The sequence below is a fragment of the Gopherus evgoodei genome, chromosome 4, assembly GCF_007399415.2.
Source record: "Gopherus evgoodei ecotype Sinaloan lineage chromosome 4, rGopEvg1_v1.p, whole genome shotgun sequence".
NCBI lineage: Eukaryota > Metazoa > Chordata > Testudines > Testudinidae > Gopherus > Gopherus evgoodei.
In genome coordinates this window covers 118,297,035-118,321,675 of record NC_044325.1, presented here as the reverse complement: position 1 = coordinate 118,321,675, position 24,641 = coordinate 118,297,035, and the positions used below count along the sequence as shown (strand labels likewise).

Here is a 24,641-nt window from a genome sequence, read left to right as displayed (position 1 = left end):
CACGACAAACCTCAGGAACTCACCAATCAGGCAGGGAAAAATCCAACCATCAATGGCTGCCTTTGGCTCCTCTGAAGGCCTTCCCCAGGTGAAATAGCTTATCCCCATATAAGGACTGAGGATTTTCAGTGTTGAGACCTTGTCATGATTCTCAGTGGACCAACTTGCATATTTAATTTGGAGAAGGGGGTGGGGGAAATGGCCTAGTCAGGTCTTCTGTAGCTGCTGAAGAAAGAGGATTTCCCTTAACAATTGCAATTTGCTCTCATGGGTATGTGGAAGAAACTGGCTTCTATGAGCCAGAAGTTGCTCTGGCAATTTTCAGCTGGACAGACTCTTGTGCCACAGTAATTGAAATAATAAATGTATACAGCGCCTTTTATCCCAAAGCATTTTACAAATGCCCAGCAGCACTGCACCACAGCTTAAAACCATAGCTAACTTAGGTACACACAATACCATTATCCACAATGAAATTTGTCCAGAACACTAGCCTTGGCACCTCTACTCTTAAGAAAGTACCAGGAGATTTTAAACAGACAACAAATGGTCAGAACCTTGGGTTTCATGTCCTCATCTAAAGCAGAACATCACACTCTAGTGCAATCCTGGGGCAGTAGTTTGGGGTTGACTCAGAGGAAAGTTTACCAGCTAATGAGTCACCAACACTGCTTCTTATTCCTTGGAAGTCTGTGTAAGTACCACCTATTTTAAATTTTCATATAGTGCCAATCAGTGTAGTAGCTACATGCGTCAACAATACTGCTACAGTCAAATTTAATCTTTTCATAAGTTCAAAGGTTCACTAGACCATTCAATATAATCTTAATAAAAGATAGGAACACCCTATGAGTGGAGAGAAGGTGCAGAAGCGTTACCATTTTAATCACAAGTTCTGTCTTGGAGCCATCTTACAAATGGTATCCCTTAATTTACAGATTTTCCACCTTTTTTAACGAAAATACTCAATCAAAACTGAGAATATAGTATTCTGTAAGCAGCACTATTATTAAAAATAATTTCAGAGACATTCAATCAGGCATTTTATTTATTTTTTTAAGTTATAAGGAATTTTATAAGTAACATCAACTCAAGCCGAGAAACCAAAGGAAATTCGGACAAACAATTGGCAAAACATGAGGATTTTTTAAATTATTTTTTTAAACCATCCAGAAGAGGTTCACAAGGGTAAAATATCCTGTGAAAGAAGGTCAGCTTGATCAAGAAGCTAAAAAGTCAGAGTTTAAAAAAAATGTAACAGACAGAGTGGAGCTGTGAATAATCACAGGCAAATTTTACAACTATGGATGGATGGGGGGGTGACGTTTACAAAATGAGGCTAAATAATGGACAAGTAACCAGAGACAGGGCAATGGAAATGACAGAAAAGAATCCAATGTCTTCATACAATGGTTCACAACAGGCTCCCAAGGGAAAATCAGAAGGGAAAAGGCAGCAGAAATGCGTACAGTAGCTGCCAATTGCAAACGGACAGCAGGGGGCCACCTTAGGTGAAGGAAGTCATGCAATAAAAGGTGACAAGCAAAACATATGGAGCATCACACTGAAATCAGCATGCATACAAATGTAAAGATTTTCATCATCAAAATATCCACAGGCTAGGATCAAGGGATGGAAACTACCAATTTAAATGCAACTTCCTAGAAAGTGTGCGTGAGAGAGAGACAGCGACCAGAAAATGAAAAATCCAATTAGTGAAATAGTGATCATGATTACAGGCCTAATGAGAAATTAAAAATTACAGCCTCCTCTCTCCTTAGCTTACTTGTAAATCCTTTCATCTGCTTTCCTTGGGCTGATGGAGAAGCATTTCTCAAAAGCGCAGGGTCTTTTCAAACTTTGATTTTTTTTTGTTGTCCAATTAAGGGATAACCAACAAATCATATTATTTTCATGTTTTAATTCCTATCTGACAGGTCTATCTCTCTCTCACACTTTTACGTTAGCCCTAATTAAAGAAAAAATACATTTCCAACAAGGACTGTAAAGTTTTTGACCAGATAATGTTGAATTGTAAACTTTCATAATCACAAGAAAGATTAAGGGTAGGAGAATTCAGAAATAATGAACTCGCATGAGGGGAATATATAGAACTCTTCTGTCAATATGCTGACTACGGAGAAAGGCGATACACAGAAAACCTGTCCCTGGAACTCAGTGGAGGGCATACAAACTGGGAAACAAAAAGTCTGAGCATAAAATGAAAAGGTAACTTTCAAAATAATATTTCACAAAACACCAGTGTTAGATATCGAAAACACAGTAACTTTGGCACAAGAGTCTTGAACATTGCCAGCTCTCAAACCAATCAGTTATTCCCCCCCTACACACTATACATGGTGTCAAGACTAACAGCACTTCCAAAGGAGAGAGAAAAAATCTGTGACATTGAATTTGCATAACTACACAACACAGGGGATTTCTGAGCATTTATAACAACCAAATCAGCCAAAAAATCGTCTGAAGACTGCAACAGTAAGCTATTGGGGTTCTTATGTCGGCAACATCAGAAGTCTGTTGGGAGAACCAAATCTTTTATAATAAAAATCAATCACAATTCCCATTCTGTTTCACAAACCTTAAAAACCTGAGTGCCACTAATTTAGCCTTCTTACTGAAGAATGAATACAAGATAAAAAGGAGCCGACAGCTGGACTAAAGCCAAAAGAAAGCTTTCAGGAACAAAATGCAGGGAACAATGTTTGTTCTGCATTTAGAATTTTACATGAAACTCTGCAGACGAGACAGGCATATCTGGCTACATGACCAAGAATATACACTGATTATGGAGAATACTGCCTTTAAAAGGAGAAATAAATTAGAGATTAAAGCCTTTTATTCAAGCTTCAAGGAGAAGAATTCCTGAAGCAATTCAATTCACCACAAGGAACAAGGTTTCTTTCAAAAGTCATCCTTAACTGGGAAGGGCGCTTCTTTACAGGGAGCCTGAATGGAGAAATACACAGCTCATAGCTTTCTATTTATAGTCATTCAGGCAGTGAATAGTCTCATTCCAAATGCCACAAGGCATACTCACAACCTTTTATCCTGTGGACCTGATTTGTGTTTCATTTCAAAAAGTCCAGGACTATGGAAGGGGTGGAGGGAGGGAGGCAGCAATGCAACAGGCAACAAAAACATTCCCCCCCCCAAACATTTTTCTGTTAATTTATTAAGCCAGAGTGCTTTAAAAACTTTCTTATGGAAAAAAAAGCGGTGCAGCTTTAGAACTGAGTGCATTTTTGCACATTAACACTGAATACAGAGCCCCACAATTTAAGCGAATTTGTGAGAAGGAGGGAGGGGGTGTGAGCATTTCAATTAGTGGCTTGAAGGACCCTTCTGAATGCCAAAGACTGAAAACACTTGTCAAATGCAAGTTCAAGTGAAAGCCACTTCTGCCAATAAAGTGTGCAGATGGCTGTGGGGGTTCCACTAAACCCTAACTAGGCCCCTATTATGTCTTCATTGCTAGCAAAAAAAAGGCAAGGGTCACCTCCAGTTTAGAATAAGTTAGCTTCCTTTCCCACAGGATGACTCTGGTCAATCAAACCAGTAAAGGAAGTCTTCCTTTTGAGTGACAGCTATTCCATCAGTGCCCCAAAGAACCTTTAGAAGAGCTAGAGACACACAAAAAACCTTGGCTTCATCTCCACTAGAGAATTTTTTTAAAAAATTTCCCACAGTTGCTAACACTGGTTCTGCCACACTGGTGTGAACAAACTTAGGCGCTCTAAGATAGGCAGACACCGGCTCCCAGCAGTATTTTTAGCACTGTGTTGATTAGACTTGCTCCCAATGGGGTCAGAGGGCATGACACTGAAAGCTGTGTTGACCGGCTTCAGCTTCAAAGATTTCCCTAATGTCGACGAGGCTTTTGGCACTAAGGTTCTTAAGTAACTCTGAACTAAAATGCATATTACAGGACACCTTTATCCACTTATAATGTGCATTGTACAGGAACATAGGAAATGCCACACTTGATCAGACTAGTGCCTCTAACAATCAGCTGCTCCCATGGGAAATTGCAAGAAACCCCAAAGTAGGCTGATGTGGGATAATCTGTCCCTAAAAAAGTGTCTTATCCTACTCCCTAATCATTACAGATTGGCTTAAGCCCTGATGCATGAAGTTCTCTCCCCTTCACAAATTTTTTAAGCATTTTCTGTAACTCTGAATGTCCTTACCCATACAAATGTCTAGTCCCTCTTGGACTCTTGCTATGTGTTACATATATACTATCTATATTGTGCAGCTCTCTATTCCCAGTAAAAACACCCTTCAGTAGCGTTAAAGCTAAGAATTCGTATCAGTAACTTGAAGGTAAAATTTGGTCCCTGCAGTTATGCCTGGGAGCGTAAGGGGGGATGACAACATCCTGTGACAATCTTAGACATGTCTAACAAAGTGTCAGCTCTGTGATCACAAACACTAGAATGCCTTACACTTATAAAAACAATGGCTTCGTTATTGTTACAAAAACAATGGCCTTTGTTCAGGAGCACACTAAGATTTTTTAAAATCCTGGTTAAACAACATACTTGGGCCCTACCAAATTCACAGTCCATTTCACAGTCATGGGATTTTAAAAATAATAAATTTCATGATTTCAGCTATTTAAACCTGAAATTTCATGGTGTTGTAATTGTAGGGGTCCTGACCCAAAAGAAGAGGGTTTTTTTTGGGGGGGGGGTCGCAAGGTTATTATAAGGGGGGTTGTGGTACTACTACCATTACTTCTGTGCTGCTGCTGGTGGCGGTGCTGCCTTCAGAGCTGGGCAGCTGGAGAGCGGTGGCTGCTGGCCAGGAGCCCAGCTCTGAAGGCAGAGCCGCTGCCAGCAGCAGCACAGAAGTAAGGATGGTCTGATACGGCCACTCTTACTTCTGTGCTACTGCCTGCAGAGCTCGGCCCTCAGTCAGCAGCCACCTCTCCCCGGCTGCCCAGCTCTGAAAGCAGTGCAGAAGTAAGGGTGGCAATACCGCAACCCCCCTAAAATAATCTTGTGACCCTCGTACAACTCACTTTTGGGTCAGGACCCTCAATTTGAGAAATGCAGGTCTCCCCTGTGAAATCTGTATAGTTTGGGGTAAAAGCACACAAAAGACCAGATTTCACTGCATTTTTCATGGCTGTGAATTTGGTAGGGCCCTAAACACATTGAAACTCATATTGCCACATTCTCCATTGAACCTATCTGCCACTTGCTACCCATCTACATATACAACACTCCTACATATTCTAGATCATGAAATTACAGCACTTGTATGACAAAAGCAAAGTAAGAGTGATAAAAAAGCCTCACACTTACAATGTCATAGATACAAGTACAGTGTCTGTTCCTTATTTAAGAAATCTGCTTCCTAGCTTCTTAAATCCCTTATGCAAAAAATGCAGATCAAATGGTGGAAGGATGTCAGTGATGTATTTGGCCAGCGAACCTGTAAAATAGCTTTTTCAAACTTAAGATACCCACGGCCAGTCTATGTACTACACAAAGCCCCCAGAACACAGTCAGTCCCTGATCCAAAAACTTCTTTCAATGTAGTGGCCTAACCCTGCAAAATCTGAAGTATACTTCCAAATATCAGGGCTTCTTTTAAAGTTCAGTCCTAAAACTGAATTTCCGAGGTTTCTATTATCTGTGAAATTTTGTTGTGTTGCTCTTTTAAGTAAGTACTACATTACTGCATTTGGGTTTTTTTTGTTTTGTTTTGTTTTTTTTACACACTCAAATTACTGATAGCTACTTTTACCTTAACCAAAGTTACTGTGATGGGATTTTTCCTACTGCTAGTAAGGGATTCCAGAAGTTTGCATTTGCAATTAACTAAATCCTATATTTGTATAATATCTACCCTTTTCACCCCAAACTATCCCAAGCACTATAAAAACAGAAATTGTTTTATACCACCCTGAATAGGATTGGGTGGGAAACTGTTTCTTGTCCCATGAAAGATTTTTGAGATTTCATGTTCTTCCTTTTGCTCACCGGGACAAAACAGACTTTTTGAATTTTTTCACAAAAAGCAAAGAAAAAGAGACAGTCCCCTCAGAACAGCAATTTAGAGCAGGGCCTTGAATCTTGGTTGTCCTCCTCCAATGCGAGTGCCCTAACCACTGGGTTTTCAGGGGCCACTCTGTCTATTCTAGGCTGAGAAACCTTCCTAACAAAAGTTTTATCAAAAATGATATGTTTCTGCGAGTTTCAGTTCTGTCGAAAAACTGTGTGGTGCACTGTTTTGGTGCAAGAGTGGGAGAGGGGATTAGCAACAAATAATAGGAGAAAATTTAGGAAAATATCTAATTGTGAAGCCTCTACAAAAATGTGGAGTAATATCTCAAGGGAAATGGCTGAAGCCCCCTCTCTTGAGTCATTAAAAATGAGACTGGACACAGCATTCATGAATACAATTCAGTCCTACTCTGGCAAATCAGTGGGTAGAGACAACCCAATTGGCCTTTTCAAGCTTTTATTTTTAGGATGCTACAAAATTGCAGTGTGAAATCTCATTTCTACAAAGATACAGCTGAAACAGCACAAACTTCAAAATCTCTGCTCTGAGCCAACACGTGAAGCTCCTGGGAATGGGTTCTCTTTAGCAGTGATTCTCAACCGGGGTACACATACCCCTGGGATACGCAGAGGTCTTCCAGGAGGTACATCAACTCATCAAAGGTAGTTGCCTAATTTTACAAGTTACATTAAAAGCACTAGTCAAATCAGTACAAAGTAAAATTTCATACGATTACCTGTTTATACTTCTCTATATTCCATACAATGAAATGCAAGAATAATATTTATACTCCAATCAATTTACTTTATAATTACAGGATAAAAATGAGAAAGTCAGCAATTTTTCAGTAATTGCCTGTTGTGACACTTTTGTATTGTTATGTCTGATTTTGTAAGCAAGTTTTTGAGTGAAGTGAAACTTGGGGTATGCTAACAAATCAAACTCCTGAAAGGGTACAGTAGTCTGAAAAGACTAAGAGCTATTGAGGTATAATTTTCCCTTGAAAATCTCTATCTTAGGTATAACGCTAATGTAGCATTTTCCAACGTGTGGGACTAGCCAGGAAGGGTGCAGAACAATGGCAGAGCAAGTTTCCCCCACCCTGTCCTACTAAAATGGTGAGAGTTAAAGAAGTAACATGGCGATGGGTTTTTGTTTTACTGCAGGGAGGTTTAGCTTCAGTAAATGTGGGACACAGTGCAGATGGAAGGTACGTGCACATAGAAAGAACTTGCCCCCAACCTCTTATAAGAGAAATAAATTCTCTTGCAGCTCCCTTCCCTCCTGTTGTAAACATGATTCATGGAGCAACGCTAGCAGCAACTCCTTATCTTTCCTGTGGGTCAGAAGTTAACCATATGGCAGCATTCTGTATTATTCTTGGAAGGGAGAGGGGAAGGAAAGGAAACAGAAGTCAAAAGGGCAAGAGACTTAAACAAATTTAAAAAGTCCTGACAGCTACTTTGCAAATGATATAGTAAAGAAATACATAAATTAGATTAAGATATTATGAAGTTTAAGCACTGGAAAGTTACTAAATTCAAGTCAAGTTAACTATATTATCGTCTAACCTCATGCAAACCTAAAAAGCTCAAGATTACAAGTCATCTAAAGAATGCTTTTTCCTCACCACTGAAAATACTATAGACCCGTACCTGGCACTCTTTTCAGGTCAGAATATACATGGGCTTCCCATATGGGCCAAGGAAACGGGCCACACCCACTGAAGATAAAGGAATTCCAACATAATTTCTACACTTAGCCGGCAAAGAAGTGTGTCTATAGCCAAAGTAAATATAAAATTACACTTTTTGAATACAGAAAGCAGCTCTCAAAAAGGTAGTGAAGTAGAAGTCTCTCTAAAGGAGTGGAAAAAGATGACCTGATGTCAGATGAAAATGAGGGGCAGGGAGGAAGGATTATAAAAATTGATTTTTTTAAATTTATATTGGGGGTTTTTTTAGAAAATTTAAATTAAATATAAACTATTTTTTAAAACAAACCTATTTGAAATTGACCATATATGTTAAGGCCTAAACTTACTATAATCTATTAAAATAATTTACATTAAATATAAACATTATATTAAGCTGTAAATGTTAGCTGCTGAAGTTTTGAAGAAATTTAAATCACTGAAACTGGTGGAAGTCACTGACTAAGAAGCTGGAACCAGAGTTTGTTGAAGTACTATATCAGTTTTCGAGACCGGTAGCCTCTTTTGCAGGTCCACAGAATATTTACTTCATTTCAATTAATTCAACTAGTTCAGTTCAATTACTAGATGATTCAAAGGTAAGAAATCAATTGGGAGTTGAAAAAGCAGGAAAGCTTGTTTTCTTCTTTCAGTCTATGAATAAAAACTTGGTGTGAGAGGATGAGATCTACTAGTTCTAAAATCTTGACTGACATGGTCATCAGAAGTAATCACTTCAATTCAGTTTCTACAAATAATACACAAGTAAAATCTTTATCTAGTAAATACAAAATGCATCATTAACCACTTTCTAACATAAAAATGTAAAAATTCAGAATCTGAATAAATATGATTTAAGCTATATAATTGCTTTAATAAATGTGTATAGATATAGTGTATCCTCTTGGTTAGTCTAAAAAAGCATCAAGTTTAGTGTAAAGGCTATTTTTAGTTGCAAATCAACATATTTTAATGGTTACCAACCATTGAGAACCAACCTTTCTGGAGGAAAATAATTAAAAAATACAAATGCCAAACAAGATTAAAAGCAATTATTTAAATCTAGGTTTCCTGCTTGCTGATTTAAACCATTATTAAAATCAGTGATTTAAACCACTGATTTAAGTCAATCCACCCTGTGTCAGAAAGCCTAAAATAACTCTTGACTGAGGAGGGAGAGGCTCAAGAGTGCAACACTCAAATAATTCAACTTTGAAGTTTAATACATCCTCAGGATTTCCTCCTGATAAATATAGTAAGCTACATATGAAGGAGTAATTCCAGAGGATTCCACAAAGGTCAAATTTAGAAGCTATCAATGTCAGATGCTCAGGTTTTTATTCAGATTTTTTTTTAAATTAAAAAACCCACTATATATTACAGACCATGGAAAATTCAAAAGAGTTAAAGAGTGTTATTATGATTTAGACAGTAACACTAACAAAGTGTAAGTTATTTTTGAGGAAGACAACAACAGACTAGTGTAGATTATATTGGGGGAAGGTCCAAATAAATCTACAGACCAGAGTTTCTCAAACAGGGGTCGCAGCTTGTGTAGGGAAAGCCCCAAGCAGGCCGGGTGGGTGTGTTTACCTGCCCCGTCCGCAAGTCTGGCCAATCATGGCTACTACTGGCCACAGATCACTGCTCCAGGTCAATGGGAGCTGCTGGAAGCGGCGCGGGCTGAGGGACATACTGGCCGCCACTTCCAGCAGCTCCCATTGGCTCGGAGCAGCAATCTGCAGCCAGTGGGAGCCGCAATTGGCCAGAGCTGCGGACGGGGCAGTTAAACATACCGGCCCAGCCCGCCAGGGGCTTTCCCTGCACAAACAGTGACCCCTGTTTGAGAAACCCTGCTATAGACGAGCAGTTCCCAAATTTTATTAGTTAACGTATCACCTTCTTAAAAAAATGTTGTAGAGTAGAGTGAATGGATGGAATATCAAGCTCATATACTATCAGTGGTACACTTGTCACTGTTAGAGAATGAAGAATCTCTCACCTAGACAGTTTTCGCACTAAGCTCCAAATGGCCTATCTATGACAGTCTCCTTGCTACAAAGATCCTGGAATGGAATTGCAACCCCTGTTTCTTTTGACCAGGTGAAGCCCATTACCTCACCGCTCACTGAGCCTCCTGTGAGGTCAGAATTCATGCTCTTTCTATTTAAGGCATGGTCCCCCAACAGTCTCCACATCCAAGTACAGTTTTCTTAAAATGGAATAAAGTTAATTTGGCACAGGGTTAAAAATCTATTTATCTAAATAAAATAAATAAATAAATAGAGGAAATCCTCAATTAAGAGAAAGCAGAATGTAAACACAGCTAATCAAATAATTAGAAAAAGCAGTGTTAGGCTCTATGCTTGATTACTTAATGTTCTAAAACAGGTCGGCAACCAGTGGCATGCGAGCCGATTTTTAGTGGCACTCTGCTGCCGGCCGGAGTCCTGGCCGCCGGCCTTGCTCAGCCCGCTGCCTGCCTGAATGAACAGAACCCTCAGCTGGCAGCAGGCTGAGTGGGGAAAAGTGGCTAGGACCCCGGCTGGATCCCAAGACCGGCAGCAGGCTGAGCCCACTGCTCGCCTGGGATACTGGCCGGCAGCCTGGAATACTGGCCACCAGCTCCGCTCAACCCGCTGCCAGTCTGGGGTTCTGGACACCAGACCCCTACCAGCTGGGGTCCTGGTCACCAGACCCACTCAGACAGCAACTTGTCTGGGATTCTAGCCACCGGCCCCGCTCAGCCCGCTGCCAGCCTGGGCCACCAGCTGCCAGACCCGCTTACCTCGCTGTGCTATTATTTATTTTACATACAACAATAGTTTAGTTATATAATATAGACTTATAGAGACCTTCTAAAAAAGGTTTAAATGTATTACTGGCACACGAAACCTTAAATTATAGTGAATAAATGAAGACTTGGCACCCCACTTCCGAAAGGTTGCTGACCCCTGCTCTAAAAGATGATGAAAAACTTAGGTATTAGAATGTTTTGTCTCTGTAAGTTGCAGCAACAGCCTATCTATCTTTCAGTGTTCTAGAAACGTGCTAGTCTCTCTCAAACAAGGAGGTCCTGTTACCAGGGTTGCTCTTTTTGTATTACAAGGAAACCAGATTTTTTCATATTCCCAAACATGCCCTCCCTATTCCCTTTGCATCAAGGGTATCCCAAGTTACCCCATGTCATTTTTCAAAACTAGCAACGGTCAACAGGTATTATTCATTATTTAAGCCCCCAAGGCCAAGATGTAGCTCCTCCCTGTCCCAAAACACTTACATTCCAGCAATTTACACTTTGACTGACCCTTCCAGTCCTAATTTGTCATTAATCTTAATGAAGCCAAGAATAGTTCTAATGATCCTCCAATAACATTTTAAGATAGTGATTAGTTTCCCCCAAATGACTCCTAATATTCCTTCTGCAATGCACATCTGGGCATGTCCACTAAGCAAACCTTTGGGAGCATGGCCCCAAAACTACCAATACAGATTACTCCTATGTATGTTTAACACACAGCCCCTTGAACATAGGTGACTGTCATGGTAATATCTTGCATGGTCTTATTTCAAATAAAAAAACCCCACTTCTACAAGAAGTTCAACAGCTTCTGGATTCTTTAAGCAAATTATCAAAAGGAACAGCAATAACTGACACAGAAATAAACTAAATCCAAATATTAACCTAGTACACCATACTACTCCCAACCACATAGGCAAATTCCAGTGACAGCAATGGGAGCTGTGTGCATGGACTGAGGACAGTATAGATACATGTACCCACAAACTATATATCCTAGTCCCAGACAGCAGTGACAGAAAACACCAACCAGCACGAGAGCTGTAACTGCACACACTGTGCACCATTACAAATATCATCCCAGTTCGTAACAGCACATCTCCAAAAAGCCTAATATGGGGGCAGGAGGGAAGGAAAAATAACTACTAGAATAAAATACACAGTCCTGATTTTTGTTCAGTAGCCAATTCTGAAATATACAATACAAGATTAATCAGTTGTATGTTTTAAATATTCAGCATCTGCATTTAAAAAATAAAATTTCAAAACCTGTTAACACAGTACTGAGAAATTGTGTTTCCTCAAGAGAGGAAGTATTAAAACGTTGATTTTCAGTTTATTTATAACTTTAATTAGCTGCTATTTTCACGGAACTGATCATTTTTTCCCTAGGGCTAATTTAATTAAAAGATGGACTGGCAAGTTAAAAGTAATGTTCAAAAACGTTATAAAATTCCCTCTACATTACTAACATCTCTTTAAATTAATAAAAGTAAATTCTTTACTTATCACCATTTATGCGAACTGTTTGCTTTTTACTTAGCATGGGCAATAAAAACAGTCCAGTAGGTTTCACATTTCTTCAGCAGTTTCTATTCAATTTAACTTTCATGTTCTCTTGCACATGTATGAAATTGAAGTGTTTACAGTATAAAGACCAACAGAAATCTTTAATCCCATGGTAACACTTCTGTCTTAGGTTTTGTAAAAAATTAGTTTTACATGACAAATATTTTGGCCTGAGTTTTCTCTCTCATTTTAATTAGTATGTTGTTTTAGCTGTTTTAAATAGATTTTCCCCCTTTACCATTAAGGGATCCTTGTCATTCTACATTTTATTTTTATAAATGCATACAGAATAATTCCAGCGCCATTTGGACTACCTTACATATTCTTAGTGATCCATTGTTTTTTGTTTTTTTTTAAAAAGGGGCAAAACCCAAAACTGATAACTTGATATAAGAAACAATTTCATGTACGAACTAAATAAACGTTAATTTTTTCAGCACATCATCATGCAAATAGAAAAATAAGTTCCAGTTAGGGATATCTGAAGAATGGTCAGGTTTTGGGTTTTTTGTTTGTTTGTTTTTGTTTTTTAAACAACTTTAAAACATATTAGCAATAAAAATGTTTTCAGATGCTACCCTCCTCTGTAAGCCCATTTCCCATATTCCACAGAATTTACATAAATATTTTAAATGTCATACAAGATAATTCACGACTTTGAATATAAACTGGAACAAAAATCAAATTCTAGTTTTCTCCACTTTCCACTGTTAACAAGTGTGTCTTGGAAAGTTTTCAGGTGGAGGGCAGGACTTTTGCCTGACAGTAGTAACTTAGTGTCATGCTTCACAGACTTTTTCAACATCATACAAAACCACAGAAAATTCCTACATATGAAGTGTGATTCTTCTGTGAAGACAAATGCAGGGCATTTGTCAATAAAAAAAGCCGAATAAATATAAAAGCGGTCGGGGGGGGAGGGGGGAGATTCTTCATAGCATTTCATATAAAAACATGGCCTCACTACAAACTTAAATAAGATGCATACATAACAGGCACCTGACAGTTCAGTAACTGTTAATTATGCAGTTATATCTTAGGCACTTTAAATGAATGCTGAAGAAATAGTACACAGGAATCCTGGCTAACCACAAAATTGATTTTAAGGAGAACTAGGAAACTCTACACGTGGATGCCACTGGCTCTTTGCTTCTCTCTCGGTTGGAACCCTGTAATCCTTATTAATCTACTGTTTGTTCCTGGAAAGTACGTTTTTCTCTGTAAATAAAATCCAAAGTTTTCCTTTACTTGTGGGAGCTGAATCTGTAGAAATGATTTCAGAAGACAGGATTTACAATTTACTATCTAGCTGCCCTTTTTTTTTCTTCTTCTTCTCTCTTTGCTTGAGACGCTGCCAAACTAACTAAGCAAAAAATTTTAAAAGCTGGAAACAATGTTACCACAGGGTGCCAAATTTGCAGTGAAAGCCCCATAGGTTGCTGTCACGCAAAGTTTGACAAGTCTTGCCAAATGGTTTATTCAGGATATAAACTGCTTGTGAAGTGACTGGGCCCTTTGTATTACAGCTGAATACTGCAGATGGGAAGATTTCTGCCAGGAAAGAGTAACTGCTGTTTTCACCACATGGAGTTTTATACACACAAATAAGAACATATTCTCTTGGTTTACAACACTGTTTGGTATCCTCTGTATAGCTTGGCTTCTTCTTTTTTTTATTTTTTTTAAAGTTGTTTTGTTAACCACAACACCCAAAAGCAATAGCAAACCTGTTGGTAAAAATTTTAAAGGGGCGGGGGGGGGGGTGAAGAACCAAACCAAACCAAACCAAACCAAACCAAAAAAAACAAAAAACCCAGTACATTACGAATCTAAAGCCTAACAAAACAGGACAGATGTTTCTACTTGTCAAATTTCCAAGCTGCATGAAGATTAGTCACTATTTAAGAACGTCATGTTTCATAAGGTCTTCCTGGGAGCATACGATAAGGCCTTGCAAAACTAAGATATTGTACATAAGCAAAGTATACTAAAGACAGAAATACCCATGTTCACTTTTCTTCTTAAGACTAAAAAGCATCTGCATATGTAACAAATTTAAAGCTTCACTTATCTCTTATCTACAGTATTTTATAAATGGCTACAGACAGAGCTGTGCATGTTTTCAACACAGGACATGATACTGCAAACAACTCTTACTCCCTGGCATAGGACTTACAACTGAGCTCTTCTACAGGTTTATTCTCAGTAGTGATCACTACACTGTTTAATAAATGTTTGCAGGATCGTGCCCACAGTTGGAAAAGCTGATAATTTAGTTTTAGTCAGGTTTTTTTTCTACGCAGCAAGACTAGTGTACCTGGGTACATGTGCATATGGATGTATGGAAGAAGATAAATATTTGAGACATTCACTGTTCCTAAAGTTTAAAAAAGCAGCTGAAAAGAGGAAAGGTAGTCTGAAAAATATACCACTGCTTTAGAAGTCTGGGACACAGGTGTCCAAATAGGTGACTACTGGGTGATGGACTGCAAACATCTAACAAAATCCAATTAGCCTCAAAGGAGGAGTGGCAATGGGAAGTCATGGCTTAACAGTCTACTACTCAGATTTAAAGTACCAGGTGTGATGTTCTGTACCTCAGGGGAACACCCAGCATCTCCACATTCATCCTTATAATATAATTATGTGGTATCCAATGCAAAGTTTGTCATGTTGGGTGTCTTTGGAAGGCTCATGATCACTGAGCATTGTTGTTATGGTAATGTTATAGTAATCATTGTTATAGTAATGTTATAGGTTGTAATTTCATGTATATAGTTATAAGGCTGAAAAGCAAGCCCAGGCAAAAACTTTCTAAGAGCAGAAGGGCAGTTCACACCTCATCAGGGCATGTATGGAACAAAGTCAGCCCAGCCTCATAGGAACAAAAGACACTGGCCTAAACAAAAACAAAGGACTTGTTGGACTCTTGAGTGAGTCACGCCCCTTCCTTTGGTCAGTTTGGGACTGTGACGAGATAATGCTCACCTGACTCTGAAAGGGGGGGGCGCAAAGCCAAGAGAGAAGAAAGGACATGAAAGATTGTTCCTCATGCTCTTCCTCTCTCTTCCACCTCCATTTACAGACATCACCACCAAGCGACAGAAGCGCTGATCAAAGGGAAGAGCCTGGCTGAAGGGCAATCAGCCAGCCTGTGGTGAGAAGCATCTAAGTTTGTAAGGACGCTGAAAGTGTTAGAGTAAGTTTTGCTTTTATTTCAGTTGACCAAATCTGACTTGTTATGCTTGATTTATAATCACTTAAAAATCTATCTTTGTAATTCATGTTTGTTTATTCTATCTGAAGCAGTGCATTTGGTTTGAAGCATGTCATAGACTCCCCTTGGGATAACAAGCCTAGTACATACCAATTTCTTTGTTAAATTGATGAAATCATATAAGCTTGCAGCGTCCAGCGGGCACAACTGGACACTGCAAGATGGAGGTTCCTGGGGTTGTGTCTGGGACCGGAGATATTGGCTAGTGTCATTCAATTGCACAATCCAAGGAGTAGTTTATATGCCAAAGGCTGTGCATTGGTCAACCATGTAAGTTACCCATTCTAGGAAAAAAAAACATGTGCAAGAGAATGATTTCATGTTAAAAAAAAAAAAGAGAGAGAGGAACAACATTACTGGTAAATTATTAAACTACAATTAAGAATCCTGCTATCTATATCCTATAGTTTCACTTCACATACATAGAGTGGGCAGTAGAGGATCCCACAAGGTAAAAACTGTCATATGTAAGATATGGGAGATAATTGTTCCACTCTACTCGGCACTGGTGAGGTCTCAGTTGGTGTAGTGCATCCAATTCTGGGTAACACCCTTTAGGTGAGATGTGCATAAACTGGAGAAAGTCCAGAGGAGAGCAACAAACATGATAAAAGGTTTAGAAAACCTGACCTGGGAGGAAAGGTTACAAAACACTGGCTATGTTTAGTCTTGAGAAACGAAGACTAAGGGATGGTTGATAATAGTCTTCAAGTAGATTAAGGGCTGTTATAAAGAGGACAGTGAACAATTGTTCTCCATGTTCACTGAAGGTAGATCAAGTAGTAATGGGCTTAATCTGCAGCAAGGGAGATTTAGGTTAGATATTAGGAAAAACCTTATAACTATAAGGATCGTTAAGCTCTGGAATAGACTTCCAAGAGAGGTTGTGGGATCCCCATCACTGGAGGTTTTAAAGAATAGGTTGGATAAAAACCAGTAAGGGATGGTTTAGATCAGGGGTCCCCAATGCAGTGCCCCTAGAGCTAAACAAATAATTCAGAACGAATACTTTATCAGACAAATGTAGCTTCTCTCCGGTTTACAAAATATTCCTCTAATTTATTAATTATTTGACCATTTTGGGGAAAATGTAAATAGCAATTATTAGGGCTGTTGATTAATCACAATTAACTCATGCAATTAAATCGATTAATTTTTTTAATTGCAATTAATTTTTTGTAGTTTGAATTGTACTGTTAAATAATAGAAATCCAAAATATTTAATACATTTCAATTGGTAGTTTTTCTACATTTTCCAATATGCTGATTTCAGTTACAACATAGAATACAAAGTGTACAGTGCTCAATTTATATTATTTTTATTACAAATATTTGCACTGTAAAAATGACAAAAGAAATAGTATTTTTCAATTCACCTCACAGAAGTACCACAGTGCAATCTCTTTATTGTGAAAGCACAATTTACAAATTTACATTTTTTTAAATTATATAACTGCACTCAAAACCAAAAGAATATAAAACTTTAACGCCTACAAGTCCACTTATTCCTATTTCTTGTGCAGCCAACTGCTAAGAGAAACAAGTCTGTTTACATTTATGGGAGATAATGCTGCCCACTTCTTATTTACAATGTCATCTGAAAGTGAGAACGGGCATTCACATGGGATTTTTGCAGCCGGCATTGCAAGGTATCTACGTGTCAGATACGCTTAATGTTCATATGCCCCCTTCACGCTTCAGCCGCCATTCCAGAGGACATGCTTTCCATGCTGATGATGCTCATTAAAAAAATAATGTGTTAATTAAATTTGTGACTGAACTCCTTGCAGGAGAACTGTATGTCTCCTGCTCTGTGTTTTACTACATTCTGCCATATATTCCATGTTACAGCAGTCTGGGATGATGACCCAGCATGCTGTTCGTTTTAAGAACACTTTCATTGCAGATTTGACAAAATGCAAAGAAGGTACCAATGTGAGATTTCTATAGATAGCTACAGCACTCAACTCAAGATTTAGGAATCTGAAATGCCTTCCAAAATCTGAGAGGGATGGAGTGTAGAACATGCCTTCAGAAATCTTAAAAGAGCAACTCCAATATGGAAACTACAGAACCCAAACCATCAAAAAAGAAAATCAACCTGCTGGTGACATCTGACTAAGATGATGAAAATGAACATGCGTTGGTCTGCACTGCTTTGAATCATTATTGAGCAGAACCCATCATCAGCATGGACACATGTCCTCTGGAATGGTGGTTGAAGCATGAAGGGACATATGAATCTTTATCGCATCTGACATGTAAATATCTTGCAATGCCAGCTACAACGGTGCCATGAGAACACCTGTTCTTACTTTCAGGTGAGACTGTGAACAAGAAGCAGGCAGCATTATCTCCTGCAAAAGTAAACAAACTTGTTTGTCTGAGCGATTGGCTGAACAAGAAATAGGACTGAGTGGATTTGTAGGCTCTGAAGTTTTACATTGTTTTATTTCTGAATGCAGTTTTTTTTTAACATAACTCTACATTTGTAAATTCAACTTTCATGATAAAGAGATTGTACTACAGTACTTGGATTAAGTGAATTGAAAAATACAATTTCTTTTATTTTTATAGTGCAAATATTTATAATAAAAATAAATATAAAGTGAGCACTGTACACTTTGTATTGTGTTGTAATTGAAATCAATATATTTGAAAATGTGGAAAACATCCAAAAATATTTACATAAATGGTATTCTATTATTTTTAACAGCATGATTTATTCTATTATTTTTAACAGCACATGTTTAACAGCACAATTAATTGTGCAATTAATGTCTTTAATCACTTGACAGCCTTGGTAATTATGGATTGAAGAGGCTTTCCATAATGGGTTGATATCCGAGCTGTTTGGTTAAATGTGATTGATTAACAAGTCACATCGCATTGTTTCTGTTCCAAGCAGATTTGAAGCAGCAAACATTTCTGGTGCAAATGATCCAAAATGCAAATTTTAAATTAGTTTCCGGCCATGATTTTGAAAGTCGTCTTCCACAAATATGCATGCACACCACTCTATAGCTCACATGTTCACAGAACGTAGAATGCCAAATGAGAAAGGGCTATGAGTGTGGCCAGTACAAAAAATCATTTTAAAATCTGAGTGAACATTCATGGAAATTTTTTCCATTCAGATCTACAGTCACTTGAGCTAGTGCCATAAAGACCTGGGGAGGAATCTGTTCATGGTATGTAGCAAAGGTGAACTCTAGGTGCAAAGACAAAGAATGGATGAAGAGGAGTTTAAATTAGAGATCAGAAAGGGTGGTGGTTTTTTTTTTTTTTCCATTCAGAGTTATCATTAACATGTGGAATATGATACCTAGCAACACTGAGATGGGGTGCACTCTGTTCACAAATTTAAGTCTGAGTTGGAAAGAGATCTAATTATACATAGATCTGCATATTTCATTGCCTTGCAAAAAGCAGCTATCCTTGCATGGGATGGATTAGGTGAACTACTTGTGCCCTACATTCAAATTTTACTTCATTTCCTTCTATAATATTAGAAGAATGAAAATCAAGGGAAAACCCCCTTATATTTTATACTGGCTTCTCTGTTTTTCTAAAGTATTAACAGTGGGGCAACCAATACACTTCAATGCATTGAAACAGTTGATTTTAAATCCAGCATTTTCATTTTAATGAGGTTCCACAAATATGTTCCATCCATAAAGGTGACTGGAATGTTAATTGCTTCAGGAGCTGAAAGTTAAGGCGGGGAAAGGATTGTTCCACTATAAGAATCCCATTACTTAGCCACTGGTGAGTATTAAAATTTATTTTTAATAGAGCTAGGGGACAACTCTGGTTCCAATTTTTCTGAGCACAAGAACCCTAGACATTACACCTACCACAGAGTGCCTCAGACTGCGTACATCCAAGAATGCTGCATGTATTACTTCATTGCATGACCTGAAGGCCTAATGGATATCTCAGACCCTAGCAACTATCAAGTTTTTATATTGCTTTTCCTGGGCTTCTGTACAGAAATTTGAGACGGCTACAACAAGCACCCAGTCAATGACTTCTTTCAGAGAGAAGTAAGTCAAATTTTAAGCAAGAAAACTTTTAAACTGATTTTTGGAAAATGCAGACAATTTTCTCTCCAGCAGTGTGGTCTGAGTTCGTTTCCTGTGTGACATTCTGTTTTGTAATTCTGTTTATCAGTTAATTAGAATTCATTTGGTTTTTCCCCTCCCCAACCTAAAGATCTTACTTTGAAGCCCTTTTGAAGCCCCTGGAGAATTCCTTTTTGAGTCAAAGATAATATTAATTAATAATAATGATTTAATGACTTTAATTTTCAACCCATTTTCCTAACATTCTTTTGGAAGTAAGCATGTACTTTGTACAGAAGACCCCAAATGATTAGCTGGGGGAACTCATTGGCACAAGATGCCATTGAGGCGAAGAGCATAACAAGACTCAAAAAGGACATTGATATGGCTAGCAAGAATAGCCAGACTTATAAGGATTTTTTAAAAACAAGAATTTTGGAAGGAATATAAAATTACCATATTTCAGATCATAAACCAATCTTTAATTATTGGGGATTTGGCAGAAATTTTCTCTGGGGCAAATTATTCCATAGTCACTAGTATAGGGTTTCTTGTATTTTCTTCGAAAGCAGCTGGCACCGGCCACTGTTGAAGTCAACATACTGGAAAAAATGGATCATGGGAAGCTGGGAATGGGCAATGGGATGGGTCACTTGATGATTATTTGTTCTGTTCATTCCCTCTGGCCTAGCATTGGCCACTGTTGGAAGACAGGATACTGGGCTAGATCAGGGATCTCAAACACGCGGCCAGCCGTGTATGGCCTGCCAAGCTCCTTGCACACACACTCCCACCCTCTCCAGAGTTATTTCCTATGGCCACCAAGCTCCCCTCCCCCTGCTCCCCTTCCCCCCACCACACTGCATCCCCGCTCCTCTGCCTACCTTCAGGTGCTTCCCACCTCCAAACAGCTGTTTGGTGGCGCTTAGAACTTTCCAGGAGCGAGGGGGGAGGAGCAGGAAGCCACGCGCTCAGTGGAGGAGGTGGGGAAGAGGCGGGGCAGGGATGGGGATTTGGGGAAGTGGTGGGGTAGGCGTGGAGCCTCATGGAAGGGGTGGAGTGAGGGTGGGGTGGGGGCTTTTGTATCTTTATATGAAAAGGTGTCAGTGATGCGGTCCTCAGGTCAATGTACTAGTCCTCATGTGGCCCTCGTGGTGATTCGAGTTTGAGATCCCTGGGCTAGTGTCATTCGGTTGCACACTCCAAGGAGCAGCTTATATGCCAGAGGCTGTGCATTGCTCAACCATGTAAATTACCACTCTAGGCAAAAAAACACATACGCACAAGAGAATGAATTCATGTTAGAAAAAAAAAATCTGGTGTCTTTATAGAGAGCAATTATATCTCCCCTCAGCCTTTATTTGTTAGGCTAAAAAAGTCAAGCGCCTTATGGATCCTCTCATAAAGTAGGTTTTCCATTTCTCTAACAATTCTAGTAGCCCTTCTCTGCACCTGTTCCAGTCTGAATTCATCTTTATTAACAGGAGACCAGAACTGTACACAGTATTTCAGATGAGGTCTCATCAGTGTATTGTATAATGACAATACCACTTTCTTATCTCTACTGGAAATACTTTGCATGATGCACCCTAGAATTCATTCGCCTTTTTCACGGCCACATCATATTGGTGGCTTATAGTCATGTTGTAATCAACCTGTACACACAGGTCTTTTTCCTCCTCTGTCACTTCCAACTGACACGTCCCCACCTTCTAGCAAAAGCTGTTGTTAGTCCCTAAGATCATGATCCTGCACGTAGCATTATTACATTTCATCCTATATCTATTACTCCAGTTTTCAAAGTTGCTCAAATCTTCTTGAAGGATATTCTGGTCCTCTTTTGTACTGGTAATACCTCCCAACTTTGTGACATCTACAAATTTTATTAGCACACTCTTACTTTTTGTGCCAAGGTCATTAATGAAAATGTTAATTAAGATCCGTCCCAAAACTGATCCTTGAGGAACTCCACTAATAACTTCCCTCCAGCTTCACAGGTCATCTTTCAGCATGATCTATTGTAGTCTCCCCTTTAACCAGTTCCTTACTCACCTTTCAATTCTCATATTAATCTCCCACCTTCTCCAATGGAGAACTACATCAAAAGCCTTACTGAAATCCACGTAAATTACATTTACTGTATTTCCTTTGTCTAGAAAATCAGTTATCTTCTCAAAGAGATCAGGATGGTCTAGCATGATCTACCTTTTGTAAATCTATGTTGTATTTTATCACAATTACACTTTACCATTATGTCCTTAACCACACTCTCTCTCTAAATTTGTTCTAAAACCTTGCATACATTTGAGGTCAAACAAATGGGCTGGTAGTTTTCTGGATCACTTCCCTCTCCCTTTCTTACACAGAGGTAATATATTTGTAGTTCTTCAGTTCCCAAGCTTACAGATTCATTAACAATCCTTACCACTGGGCTTTCAATTTCATGTGCCAGTTCTTTTAATATTCTTGGATGGAGATTATCTGGGACCCCGATTTGGTCCCATTAAACTGTTTTGAGTTTTACTTCCACCTTAGATGAGATAATTTCTACTTCTATATTCTTATTTCCATCACCCACCCTGCCACTATCTCCAAGTTCCTCATTACCCTTAGAAAAAACTAAGGCAAAGTATATGTTTAGGGGTTAGGACAGACCTATATTATCTTTAATCTCCACCATCATCATCAGTTCTTAGCAGTCCCACTTCTTTCCTCATTTTCTTTTTATTTACATGACTAAGGAAGCTTTTTCTATTGGTTTTAATTTCCTTTGAAAGGTCCAGCTTTGCTTGGCTTTTGGCAGTTTTCACTTGTTGCCTACATTTTCTGACTTCCAAGAGGTAGCTGTCCTTGCTGCTTCATTCCTTGTAAACTTTCTAATTTTTCTTAATACCTGTTTGACATGCTTGTTCATCCAATTTGGTTTGCAACCCTTCCCTACGAATTTTTTCCCTTGCCTGGGATGCTTCAGGCAGTTTTTGCAACTTTGACAAAGTAATTCCAGGCATCCTCCACACTGAGATCCTTGAGTCCTTCAACTGCAGAAAACGTGTCCTGTCAATCCTGTCTCAATCCTGCCAAAGCCAATCAACCATGCCTCCTTAGAATCCTGCTTTTACCAATTCTCAAATTTAAGCAATGATTCTCTGTCTGAAATGATCACTTGTAGGAGTGCTCAGTGGCCTCCTTCCTGGATGTTTTTCCTTACAACTGGATATATACATTACTACACCTTATACAGAGGTCTCCAAGCTGGCCAAACATAAGCCTTTTCCACTGTATTTAACAGAGTGGGCTGCATGTATTGCATTATTTTTTAATAATGTTGCTTCTTGGAAAAATAATCACACAATAGTCTATCAGTTTCATGTGTTTTCACTATTAAGGAGTCTGTAAAAAATAAACTGCATAATTATTTATATTTCAATGAGGAAGATTTTCCCTTGCTTTCAGTCCCTCCCCACTTGCTGAACTGCTATGGTCTCTGCATGGACTTCTATGTAGACACTCACAAGAATGGATTTTCAAATATCATGGTACATTAGAAACAATCTCTTCTCTGTCTAACACTTTCAAGTTGGATTAAGTAAAATACACCTGGATACTACAGTCATAGGTGCTGTGAAATATGGCCCTTCAAGGCCTTCCATCTACCCTGTGACACACAAGTGATCCGTTAGGCACTTTGCATCTAGCACTTCAAACACAACTATTCCAACAACCAAAGCCAACTCAAAAATGGTTTTTATACTCAAGCATACTTCTCTGTTTGCAAGATTCTCAGGCACACCCTTTGACTTTAAAAGCAATGAATTATGCTTACTAAGTGTGTGCACTAGTAGTAAATTCCAGTTTGTTTTCCCTTGCTTGCATGATGACACAGCACTGTGATGGCGTTTGGTACCTGAGTATTTTACCAGTTCAGAACACAGTTCTCAAAAACAAATATGCAGTTCCTTTTTTAAGGAAAAAATTAAAAGTGTCAAGCTCTGTCACAGATATGTTTTCATATCAATGGGACAATGGATCCCTTCCAAAGTCCAAGTCTTAAACTTGCACAGAAAAGATAGTTCTTACCTTCGTTGTCTGGAAAAACACAAGTTACGTTTACTTACTTCAATTTTGTCTGTCTTTGCATCTCCCCAGTAAAGTTTGTCTTCTTCAAGATCCAGTGCCAAGCCATTAGGCCAACCTAGAGAACTGTTCACTAGGACCCTCCTCTCTGAGCCATCCAGATAAGCACATTCAATCTTTGGATTTTCACCCCAGTCCGTCCAATACATGTAGCTGCAGGAAAAAAGCTTTAAATGCATATTGCATATGATTACAGTATGCCTCTGCTATTAAGATTGGAGATTTGTTCCAGGTAGTGAGAAAACTCTTCCCTATTAGTCTCAGGAGTAGTAATCAGACTAATTAACACCCCCCTCAAAGTCAAGTAGTGACATTGACCTAAGGTCTGAGCATTAAAAAACCAGGTTCCTCACAATGGGCATCTTTAGTATGGTCTATAAAACAAGGGGATAAAGGAAAGACTGATACAGTTCAACCAAACAGGCTAGGCAAAGTTCTGTGATACAGAAGCTTGTGATGGCTGGTAGTTATGTAAGTGCACATCAAAGGACAGGGAGAAAGGCAATGATTTTGACAGGAGACAAGGACCACTAGCACATATGCTCTTTGGCTAATATGTCCAACATCTAATAATCTGCTTTTTGTTACAGTCTCAGAGAACTGAAGATGGGGTTACAAGCTCTCAGAAAAATCCACCACAGCAGGAGAGGGATAAAAAACAAAAAACTCACCCCATCACAGGATTTAGCACTATCGCTCTAGGTTCATCTAGATTTTCCGATATAAGGATCTTTCTGGATGTCCCATTCAATCGGGTTACTTCAATGCGATCTGTTCCTGTGTCAGTCCAGTACAGGTTCCTTGCCACCCAGTCTACTGATATGCCATCAGGATGATTAATTTCCGTGGTCACTAGGGTCTGTGCTCCAGAACCATCAAGGTAAGCCCGACGAATAGCCCGGACATCATCGTCAGTCCAGTATATGTAGCCCTCAACAGGATCATAGTCTATTGCAATCGCGTGCCTGATATTGTCTATCTGCAGAATAATGTCAGTGAAGTCTGGCATGTCCAAGGAGATTCTTCGCAAATCTGTCCTTCTAGCGAGCAGCAAGACTTCCTCGGCAC

General features: G+C 38.9%; 1 protein-coding gene across 1 annotated transcript in view; it reads right to left on the bottom strand.

The window, feature by feature from the left end:
* The window catches only part of LRP5 (LDL receptor related protein 5), a 255,556-nt gene that overhangs the window by 94,084 nt on the left and 136,831 nt on the right, over nt 1-24,641 (bottom strand). The window contains 2 exon segments of the mRNA XM_030562148.1: nt 23,555-23,726; nt 24,245-24,641. Coding sequence (XP_030418008.1) covers nt 23,555-23,726; nt 24,245-24,641 — 569 coding nt within the window.